Source organism: Zalophus californianus, chromosome 8 (assembly GCF_009762305.2).
Source record: "Zalophus californianus isolate mZalCal1 chromosome 8, mZalCal1.pri.v2, whole genome shotgun sequence".
Lineage (NCBI taxonomy): Eukaryota > Metazoa > Chordata > Mammalia > Carnivora > Otariidae > Zalophus > Zalophus californianus.
In genome coordinates, this window is record NC_045602.1 from 113,145,815 (window position 1) to 113,158,211 (window position 12,397).

Below are 12,397 nucleotides of genomic sequence, written 5' to 3' on the forward strand. Positions count from 1 at the left end.
CGTCCCTTCCTGGCACCCTCAACACTACCGAGCTATTCTAGCATCCTGTTTACTCTCTTGGCCAGGGTCCTTTCCTATGCTCTGTTGCTCCCCAGTTCCAGCCTAACCTTCCCCTGCCCAGTGATGACTGCTCACAGATGAAAGACACACACATGAGAAGGAATGTATTTTTATGGCAAGGGTGTTCCAGAATGAGGGAAGAATCATTCCAGGAGGGGTAAGTTGGTCTTATTCAAATTTTAGAATAGCTTGAAGTGTTTGTAACTGACAGGTTGGAGTCAGGGTCATAATCCTTCACATTGTTAGAACGGGCTATTTTCACAGAAAATTTCAGGCAGCACTTTTGATCATCTGGGCAGGTTAAGTATTGAGTTTCATTTTTTCTGCAGGCATGTCTGCACATGCCATGGTAAAGCTGGCATGGAATCCAGGGCTCTTGGCTCTTGCCATACTGGGATCTGAACAGGCCACCTGGGGAAAACATAGCCATGTTTAGTTTCCTTGCAGCAGTGATAATAGGACTGGAGAAGCATGATTTAAAGAGAACAAGCCCTGAGAATCTTAACAGGATCTGGAGTCAAAACCACCTCAGTTCAAATCTGGGCTCCATCATTATAGCTCCTCACCCTTAAGCAAGTTACTTCGGTTCTCTGGCCCACCACTGCATGATTTTCACAATGGGTGTCATAACAGAGCCAACTCTTTACCGTTTGTGATGCTTAGATTAGCATATAGAGTATGCTCAGAAGAGTATCTGGTGCATAATAAGAAATAATGAAATATTAGGCAGTGTTGTTGATATGAAAGTCTTTTCCTGAGGGTCCAGGGCTTCAAGGGCTGCTCCTGTGAGCACGTTTTGGACGTTTTCAAGTGCCCATACAGATGTGTGCTCCTCACACAGAGCTCTATCACAGACAGCCAGACTCCACGCTGAGGCAGGGCACACATATTTCAGCCCCTGCATGCCTTTGCACTTCAAAACATTCGAGCAAACATGCACCACTCATGTTTATACATTGGCCCCACAGAAACCGATACCGCATGTACATGTGCAGCACACTGGTGTGCACACACAGGCCCATATGCACATGTCCACATTCACACAAATTGAGCATATACACATGTGCTCACATACAGACTTCTACCACACACTTGCCACATATGACTAAAACCCATTCATGAGTATTGATAGCTATATATCAATCATCCAGATATGTGCATGTGTATATTATAGGTTCTTCAGCTGAAAATACCCCAGTGACAAAGTTCCTTACATTTAGTCAGCCTTCTGTAAATACTAGTCATCAATAGTATTAGTTACCCATTGGAACTTTCAAAGACAAAGGAGCTAAAGAAAATAATACTAACAATCACTGTTGCATGCCCAACATCAACTATGTGTCAGGCATTTTACAAATGATATCTCATTGAACCTTCATAAAAGCCTATTGTTCTTTAGATGTTCTGTTCTTTAGATGAAGATACTGAGGCTCAAAGAGAACTCTTGTTCTGTCCACATGTCCATAGCTTGTACTTGACCATCGTAAGATTCAATTTCTTCTCTATATGATATTAAGCCCATTCGCTTTCCTCTCTGTGTCACGTTGCCTCTCTATATGATAGGATTTCTAGGACAGAGTGGCATCTTCCTGCGTGCCTTCAGGTGTAAGAACTTTCTCAGCTCTCAGTAGAAGTCCAAAATCCATAGCTTAGCCCTGCAGGACCTTTTCCAGCCATCCCCTCATTTCACACCCATTCATCGACACTCACTCTGTGCCAGGCCATGTACTCAGTGCTAAGCATGCAGAGGGCCCCAAAGCCCACCCACATTAATAAAAACTGGACAAGCAAGTCTGACATAATTTCCTGCATAGAAAAAGAACATTTTGATAATTTTTTTACGAAAGAATGTAAAATGTCCCAAGTTTAGATGAAGTCAGAGAGCGTGAGGGGAAAGAAAGTAGAAAAGAAAATGCCTTAGTGGTAGACATCCCATAGCATTTGGGCACTGGTATGTATATGAACTGCCCCAGAAATTGGCATTCCAGCCCAGAGAAGGCACTCAATTGCTGCTACATCAGCCAGCCTGCTGATTAACCAGAGCAAGGAGGTAAAAAATGGTACCCCTTCATCCATGTTCCAACGTCATGGTACTGCTGTGTTTCCTACTTTAATCCTCACCCTCATCATGGATCCTCTCTCTCTTTGGCACCATCCTACTTAAAAAAGGAGGAGGTCTTCAGGGGGCCATGCTAGAGTGACACCCATACTCTTCTGGCTAACATTTGAACTGGTGGACTTTCATTTTCTCCCAAATACAGTGGATGGAAGCCAGGGCACCCAAGATCTCCTCTTTGTAGTCACCAGAGGATGGATAGGAATATAGATACCAGGAATGAGAATCAGGCAAGCTGACCTTTCCCTCACTCTCTCCATAGAGAAAACAGGTCAAGGCAGGCCCAGGAGGATTCTGTTTACTGTGGCTAAATAAATAAACAAAGGTTTTGTTGTAGATATTTCTAGTTTCTCAATCCTGCAGCTGTTCTAACCCTGTATTGTTCTGCATCACTACAAACTAATACCCACATCAAATTAACATCACCTTTGACCATCCCTCCATCTCCAAATTGAAGTCAGAGGCCTGCTTTGATTTTACGTATGTATGTATGTATGTATGTATGTCCTTTTAATTTATTTTTTAAATTCTTTTTTTAAAAAACATTTATTTAAGTTCAATTTAATTAACATATACTGTATTATTCCTTCCAGGGGTAGAATTTAGTGATTTATCAGTTGCATACAACACCCAGTGCTCATTACTTCAAGTGCCATCCTTAATGCCCACCACCCAGTTACCTTATCTACCCACCCACCTCCCCTCCAGAAACCCTCAGTTTGTTTCCCAGAGTTGAGTCTCTTGTGGTTTGTCTCCCTCTCTGTTTCCATCTTATTTTATTCTTCCATCCACTCCCCTATGTTCATCTGTTTTGTTTCTTAAATTCCAGACAAGTGAAATCCATATGGTATTTGTCTTTCTCTGATTGACTTATTTCGCTTAGCATAATACCCTCTAGTTCCATCCATGTTGTTGCAAATGGCAAGATATCATTCTTTTTGATGGCTGAGTAATATTCCACTGTGTATATATACACCACATCTTCTTTATCCATTCATCTGTCAATGGACATCTGGGCTCTCTCTGTATTTTGAGACCTACTTTTAAATATCAGCTTTGCCTCTGACCCTTTGTATTCTGTACCCAGTCTCCCAATGTGAGAAATGGGAATGAGAAAGTTTGCACCAAATCATAAAATCTCAACTGTGTTTGTGAAAAAGGCTGTTAATAAGATGTGTCATGCTTTATAATAACCTGAAGACTTGTTAAGTATACTCACATCAAGTCTCTAGAGATTTTGATTTGATAGGTCTGAGGAGAGGCCACAGCAAATGTGCTTTGCACAAGTGTCCCAGAATATATGCATTGGTTCCTGCCTGGAGTGAGAGCCATAACCCTGCCTGACTTTCTCACATTGACCTGTAGACATTGCCCAGCTCATTTCCCACTTTGGACTTGTATTAAGAGCAAATTAAAATATCATAAATCGAAAAACAGAACGTATGCTCTATACTCTAATAGTCCCATCCAAAGCCAAAAGCAATGTAACACATGATTTCTCTGCCACCTGTGCATCCCAAACATGGTCCTTCCCTACCTAACTTGAGGTTCTTCCTACCCATATATATGTTTTAGGCATAAGTCATTTATATATTCACTCATTCAATAAATGTTTACTAAAACCTGTTCTGTGAAAAGCACTCACCTCAGCACCAGGAATACATAGATTTAAAAGACAGAGTCTTGGCTTTCAAACAGTTGAATTTTCTAAGCCTATGTTTGGAGTGATGAAAGGAAAAAATGACTTTGATTATCCTTAAAAAGCTTGTCCAGAACAGTTCTTGCCCATTAATTCTGCCAGGTGAAAGTATTGAATGGTTATTAAGGGAGCAACACTATGTACAACTTCTGAAGCATAGAATGCTGTCTTCCTTTGTTGTCGTTATTTGCAAACCCACTGGTTTCTACCACTGCTCCAACGTGGAAACTGAACTTCACTGAATGAGAACAAGTGTCTCGCAAGTAAAGAGGATGAGACAGGGTAAGAAATAAGGGGTAGGAGAAAGTGAAGTAGGAAGAGGATGGGAAGGGGAAGGAGGAATAAGAGGGAGGAGAAAGGGAAAGAGGAGAAAACAGTGACTCTGAACTCAATCCCAAGGAAGGAGAGACAACCTTAGTTCTCTGTAGGGCTGGGATGAGACTACTCCCATGTCTCTCTGTACTTGCCAAGGTTTGAGGAGAGACACTTGAGGACGTTCCAACTTCCTGATTTCATCTTTCCTCGCTGCCTACAGTTATATGTATCGCTTTTCAGTGCCCCTGAAAATCATACTCAAGAAACTTTTTTAAGGATTTGAAAACAGGGGTGCCCGGGAGGCTCAGATGGTTAAGCGTCTGCCTTGGGGCTCAGATCATGATCCCAGGGTCCTGGGATCAAGCCCCGCATCGGGCTCCCTGCTCCGCAGGGAGTCCACTTCTCCCCCTCCCTCTGCTTCTCCCCCAGCTCATGCTCTCTCCCTCTCCCTCTCTCTGTATCTCTGTGTCTCAAATGAATAAATAAAAGAAATCTTGAAAGAAAAAAAAAGAATTTGAAAACATTACCAGATATTTTTCATGCAGCATTCATTCTCCCCACTTCAATAGTCACAGCTCTGCTGTGATGAATGAAACTGTCTTTCTCAAGCTTAATTACCCCCAAACTCAGGCTACGCCAACCCTAGCCCAGATAAACCCCGCATATGCCCCGCTTGATAATACACCTACTTAAACCAAACACCTAACTCCAACTCGCAGCCTCATCTGTTCTCTAACCACCTAAGGCTCAGTCATAAAATTTAACACAAACATGACACTAGCCAAGCCACCCATCCCCAATTCACAGCATCAATCCAAAACACAGCCCAACCACCACCTTCACCCTAACTCTCAGCTCTACACAACTCCACCTCCGGTTCCATTCCACAAAAATACCATTCCCTCTCCAGACTACACCAGAAGATCAGTCCAGCCCAGTGCTATAAACAGAATTGCTCACCCTCACCTCATGCCCACTCATTTTTCTAATATTACTCTCTCTCTCTAAAGTAATATACCATCCCCCCCACAACTCACTCTCCCAAACTACCATTGATTCCTCTAATAGCTCCCCAACTTGGATCCAATCTCTCACATCTAATACATGCATCAAGCTCCCCTCCCATCGACAGTACCACCTAAAACGCTTCATGCTTCAATATTCCACTATGCCAGGAATAGTCGGAGCAAGTCTCTTAAATTTGTCTTGGCAGGGAAGAACCAGGAGAGATCTTGACATAAGATGGACCATGGGAATAACATTCACAACCTATCTGAGACCAGAAAGACCATAGGTCGTGTCTATGGTATGTGAGTGGGAGTCATCTCAGAGGTCATCAAAATAACAATACCACATGCAAGACCCCAGAACCTTTGAGAGAGGCCTGAGTTACCTGGAGTCTTACGAACCAGGATCAGAAGGATGGAAATGGTCACTAAATAGGGCTTCATGACTGACATGTCCTGAGAGAATGGAGGGCTGTGCTGCAGAGGACCGAACAGAGATCACTGCAGCAGAGCAATGCCCTGCCTTTATTAGTTTTGGAAATGGGCCAGGGTTGTGTGCAGTGAACTAAAAAGGATGAGACATACCTGGGGTCAGCCAGGCAGAAGGATAACATGTGTCACATATCTCAGCCGGGCATTCTGTGTAAGTATGGGAGATTTGCCAGCGGCACCCATGTCATAGTGGGCTTTCCTTCCCAGAAGGAAACAAAGACAAATTAGAGGTAGTTGACATTTTGTGTGAGACAAATTGGAATGAGTGAATGAATCAAGCAAGCAATCAGAAAACTAATACATAGTTATAAGGAGCCCTTTCTTAAACATTTGTCTTTATCCTCCTGAGAGTAGAGTGTCCCCCTCTGTCAGTAGTACTTACTGCATATCCAATCCCATACTAGGCATCAAGGACTAACAAAAGAGAAGGGAAAGACAATGATGATCAAAGAAAAGATGGAGAAGATAAACTGAAGGGGAAGTATAAATGGGGGAAGGAAGGGAAAGACATGAGGCAAAGATAACGGCAGTTCATATTTACCATGAATCAACCATATGTCAGTTTCTGTACTAAATACTGTGGTCTAGATCTGAACACTTAGGACAACACTGTGAGGTTAGGTAATATCTTCCACTTCACGGATGAGGACAAGAAAATTTGAAGAGGTGACTAAGCGTTCCTAAGCCACACATCTGATGAGACATAGAGCCTAGATTAGAACTGATATCTGCCTGACAGTATATGTCTTTGGGGCTTTCCATTCTTCCTGTGAGTGGAAGGACAGAAATGAGAGATAAGACAAAAATATAATCAAATGTTAAAAATCAGAGAGTAACTCACTGTTCAAGATAATAAATTTAGTTTGAGGAATTCAGTGCTCATCTCTTGGGAAATGGTAATGAAAGGACTTTTTGGAGGAAACCACATTGACTTTTTACTCCAGTGAATCATGCGGAAGGTGGGTGGGTTGGATCCAGTCTTTTGAATGGAAGTCTGGAAATGAATGAAAAGGCTCTTTTCAAAAGTCTAAGATAAGATTGCCATATCTTGCCACAACAAGGCAAATGGAACTGGACTAGTCCTCCCAAGGGTAAGTGGAATTGTACTAGCCATCCCACTATAAGCAACTCTAACACTTGAAAAAATAGAGAAAGAGTAATTGTTTCAGTTACTGAATTAAAGGCAGAGCAGAAATGAAAAGGCAACTTACAATGTGAGAAAATATTGCAAAGCACCTATCTGATAAGGGGTTAATATCCAAAATATATAAGCAACTCATACAACTCAAAAACAAAAAAACAAATCATCCAATTAAAAAGTGGGTAAACAAACTGCGTAGACATTTTTCCAAAGAAGATGTTCAGATGGCCAACAGGTACATGAAAAGATGCTCAGCATCACTAATGATTGGGGAAATGCAAATCAAAACCATGAGATATCACCTCACACTGGCTAGAATCACTATGATCAAAAAAGACAAGAGATAACAAGTGCTGGTGATGATGTGGAGAAAAGTGAACCCTTTGTGCACTGTGGGTGGGAATGTAAACTGAGACAGCCACTATGGGAAATTATATGGAGGTTCCTCAAACTAAAAATAATACTTCCGGGCGCCTGGGTGGCTCAGTTGGTTAAGCAACTGCCTTCGGCTCAGGTCATGATCCTGGAGTCCCTGGATCGAGTCCCGCATCAGGCTCCCTGCTCAGCAGGGAGTCTGCTTCTCCCTCTGACCCTCCCCACTCTCATGTGCTCGCTCTCTCTCTCTCATTCTGTCTCAAATAAATAAAATCTTAAAAAAAAAAATAAAAATAAAAATAAAAATAATACTTCCAAATGATTCAGGAATTCCACCTCTAGATATACATCTGAAGGAAGTGAAATCACTATCTCAAAGAGATAACTGCATTTCCATATTAATTGCAGCATCATTTACAATATCTAAGACATGAAAACAACCCAAGCGTTCATCAACAGATAAATGAATAAAGAAACACTCTCCAAGAAAAGCCTATACCTGGCCAAAGGACTAGGGAAAGGGTAGCCTAACGACAGAAAATCATCTTGGCAATACTCACCCTACTCCAAAAACACTAATGGAAAAATCTCAGTCCTCCTTTCCCCATGGTTTCAGGTTTTCACACCCTACCCATGGTTTTCACCCCCTCTCTATAAAAGCAGTGCTCAGACTTCCTCACCGGGTGATGTTGGTGGGGACATATGGGGAGGTAATCTTCCATCTCCTAAATCGTAGAAGTAGGATTTGCTTTGATTCTCTTGTGAAGTAGTGTCAGCTAAGCCTGGGGGTAGCTGAGCTTCCTTCTCCACCCACCATTAATGGAGACTGAATAACAGTGTAAGTCCGGGCTAGTAAGCACTTTGCTTTCCCCCCCACCCTGCTTTGCCAGCACAATCCAAAGGGAAGATTACATATATACAAGTGCCCAGCCTCAAGCTATGTCTCAGCAGGGGATTGCCTGCTAAGAAGAAAAATGAGAAGGAGGAGAAGAAGAAGAATTCAGTCTCATAATATTATATCCAAAATGTCCAGAACACAATTTTTAAAAAACACTCTTGCCAGAAACAAGAAAATAACAACATGAATTGGGGAGGGTGCACGCAGGGCCAGGGACAATGAATAGACACCAATACCAAGATGAATCAGTTGTTGGGATTTCCTGACAAGAATTTTCAAGCAGTCATCATAAAATATTTCAAGAAGCAATTAATAATTATTTTGAAGCACATAAAAAGTAGAAAGTTTGACAAATAAAATAGAAGCTATTAAAAAACTGAACGGATCTCAGAAAAGAAAAATATAATTACTGAAAATTTTTTTATTATGTTAGTCACCATACAGTACTTCATTAGTTTTTGATGTGTTCCATGCTTCATTGTTTGCATATAATTACTGAAATTTTTAAAAATTTACTGGAGGCATTCAGTGGTAGAGGGGAGATGATAAATGATATAACTAATGAACTTAAGGAAAGGTCATTAGAATTTATCCAATCTGAGCAACAGAAGGGAAATAGATTGAAAAAAACAAATGGAGTCTTAAGCACCTGTGGGACAATACCAAAAGAGCTAATATTCAAATCATCTAAGTCCTGGATGAGAGGATAAAAAGAGAGAGCGGGACTGAGAACAAACAATCCAATTAGAAAATAGGCGGGGGGTGCACCTGGGTGGCTGTCAGTTAAGTGTCTGCCTTCGGCTCAGGTCATGATCCCAGGGTCCTGGGATTGGGTCCCACATCTGGGTCCCTGCTCAGAAGGGAGCCTGCTTCTCCTTCTGCCACACCCCCTGTTTGTGCTTCCTGTTGCTCTCTCTCTCTGTCAAATAAATAAATAAAATCTTTTTTAAAAATTAAAATTAAAAAAAGGCGATATCCATACAGGCTTTGAAAAACTCTGACACATTCACGCATGCAAAGAAACAAGGAAGTATGACTCATACACAGGGATAAAAACAATCAATAGGAAGTGTTCTAGAGGAAGCCCATATATTGGATCTTCTAGACAAAAATTTTAAGAAAGTCCAAACAGGGAAAGAAACCATGTCTGAAGAACTAAAGACACAAATAAATGGAAAGACACCCATGTCCATGGACTTAATATTTTTAAGATGTCAATATTACCCAAGCAATCTACAGATTCAATGCAATCTCTATAAAAATCCCAGCAATTTTTTTTCAAAAATAGAAAAATCCATTTTAAATTTCATATGGAATCTTAAGAAGCCCTGAACCACCAAAATAATCTCAAAAAAGAACACAGTGGGAAGCCTCATACTTTGTGATTTTAGAACTTGCTACAAAGCTACAGTGCTGCAAAACAGTGTGTTACTAACATGAAGACAGACATATAGGGTCACCTGGGTGGCTCAGTCACTTAAGCGTCTGCCTTCAGCTCAGGTCAGGGAGCCTGCTTCTCCCTCTCCTCCAGGCTCGCTATCTCTGTCTCTCTCTCTCAAATAAATAAACAAAATCTTTAAAAAAGAAAAAGATAATTGACTTTCTCTGCTTGACTTATTTCACTTAGCATAATCTCCTCCAGTCCCATCCATGTTAATACGAAAGTTGGATATTCATCCTTTCTGATGGCTGAGTAATATTCCATTGTATAAATGGACCACATCTTTATCCATTTGTCTATTGAAGGGCGTCTCGGCTCTTTCCACAGTTTGGCTATTGCGGACATTGCTGCTATGAACATTGGGGTGCATGTGGCCCTTCTTTTCACTACATCTGTGTCTTTGGGGTAAATACCCAATAGTCCGGGGGGGGGCGATGAACCATTAGAGACTATGGACTCTGAGAAACAAACTGAGGGTTTTAGAGGGGAGGGGCATGGCAGGAGGGGTTAGCCTGGTGATGGGTATTAAAGAGGGCACGTTCTGCATGGAGCACTGGGTGTTAGAGGCAAACAATGAATCATAGAACACTACATCAAAAACTAATGATGTACTGTATGGTGACTAACATAACATAATAAAAAAAGAAAAAGATGAAGACAGACATATAGACCAATTGAATAGACTGGAGAGTCCAGAAAATATAGCCCTCATATATATGCTCAGGTAATTTTTGACAAGGGTGTCAAGACCATTCAATGGGGAAAGAATAGTCTTTTTAATAAATAGTGTTGGGAAAACTAGATATTCACATGCAAAAAAAAAATTGGAGCCCCACCCTATACCATATACACAAATTAGCTCAAAATTGATGAAATACTTAAGTATAAAAGCTAAAACTACAAAATTCTTAGAAGAAAACATAGGGAGAAAGCTTTATAACATTAGGTTGGGTGATGATTTTTTGGATATGACAGCAAAAACACAGATAACAATAGAAAAATAGGTATGTTGGATGTGATCAAAATGTAAAACTTGTGCATCAAATAACACTATTAAAAGATTGAAAAGGCAAACCATGAAATGGGGGAAAATATTTGCAAATCATATATCTAATGTTATTAACAAGGCATAAAGTGGTACTATCCAGATTATATATAGAACTCCTCCAATTTAACAGATCCCTGATTAAAAATGGACAACTCGAATAGACATTTTGTCAAAGAAGATATACAAATGGCCAAGAGCACATGGAAAGTTGCTCAAAATCGCAAATCATTAAGGAAATACAAATCAAAACCCATTATGATGGTTTTATTTTTTTAAAAAATGAAAATAACAAGTGTTGACAATGATGAAATTGGAACTTTGTACACTGCTGATGGGAATGTAAAATGGTGCAGCCCTATGGAAAACAATATGGCGACTCCTCAAGAAATTAAGCATAGCACTAACATATGATCCAGCAATTCCACTTCTGGGTATATACTTCTAAAAAATGAAAGCATGGATCCAAACAGATATTGTTATACTCGTGTTCATAGTAGTATTATTTACAACATCCAAAAGATGGGATAAACAAAATGTTATGTATACATACAATGGAATGTTATTCAGCCTTAAAAAAGGATACACATTCTGACACATGCTACAACATGGACGAATCTTGACGATATTATGGTAAGTGAATCAAGCCAGGCACAAGAGGACAAATATTGTATGCTCCCACTTATATACTAAAGGAGTCAAACTCATAGAGACAGGAAGTAGAATGATGGCTGCCAGTGGCTAGGGAGGAGGAAAGAAGGGGTGAACGGAGAGTTAATGTTCAATGGGTACACAGTTTGTCTAATACTAATGTTTTTCTAGTCAGGTGGAACTTTTTGAACCCAGCTATTCAGCTGCCAGATCCAAAATGAGTCGTGAACACGACTGCCTCACAGTTAAGAGAAGATATTCATCCTCAGGCTGCTATAGCTCATATGTCTATTCCCAATGCTGATTTAAAATAGTTCACTAATGGATCCTGTATGAGAAACACATGGGGAAGTATAAAAGCACATTATGCAATAGTCAGTCTTCATGAGATTTTGGAGGCTATGTTTTTACAAACATAAAATCGGCAGCACTCTAGCCGCTACATGAGTTTTAAATTAGCCACCAGTCTTTTTTATTGTTATGTTAATCACCATATATTACATCATTAGTTTTTGATGCAGTGTTCCATGATTCATTGTTTGTTCATAACACCCAGTGCTCCATGCAGAACGTGCCCTCCTCAACACCCATCACCAGGCTAACCCATCCCCCCACCCCCCTCCCCTCTAGAACCCTCAGTTTGTTTTTCAGAGTCCATCATCTCTCATGGTTCGTCTCCCCCTCTGACATACTCCCCTTTTCTTCCTCTCCTGTTATCTTCTTCTTTTTCTTTTTTCTTAAAATATGTTGCGTTATTTGTTTCAGAAGTACAGATCTGTGATTCAACAGTCTTGCACAATTCACAGCGCTCACCGTAGCACATACCCTCCCCAATGTCTATCACCCAACCACCCCATCCCTCCCACCCCCAACCACTCCAGTAACACTCAGTTTATTTCCTGAGATTAAGAATTCCTCATATCAGTGAGGTCATGTGATACATGTCTTTCTCTGATTGACTTATTTCACTCAGCATAACACCCTCCAGTTCCATCCACGTCGTTGCAAATGGCAAGATCTCATTCCTTTTGATGGCTGCATAATATTCCATTGTGTATATATACCACATCTTCTTTATCCATTCATCTGTCGATGGGCATCTTGGCTCTTTCCACAGTTTAATTAGCCACCAGTCTTAAAGAGAATATCTCTACTGA

General features: G+C 40.7%; 1 protein-coding gene across 1 annotated transcript; it reads right to left on the minus strand.

Annotated features, from left to right (window-relative positions):
* Nucleotides 1-232: 232 nt before the first annotated feature.
* On the minus strand, nucleotides 233-5,650 carry DEFB116 (defensin beta 116). The gene is made up of 2 exons (XM_027620534.1): nucleotides 5,584-5,650; nucleotides 233-471 (listed from the first exon to the last, which is right to left on the minus strand). Exons 1-2 carry the CDS (start codon nucleotides 5,648-5,650, stop codon nucleotides 233-235), a joined length of 306 nt encoding a protein of 101 aa, XP_027476335.1.
* Between the last annotated feature and the right edge of the window lie 6,747 nt (nucleotides 5,651-12,397).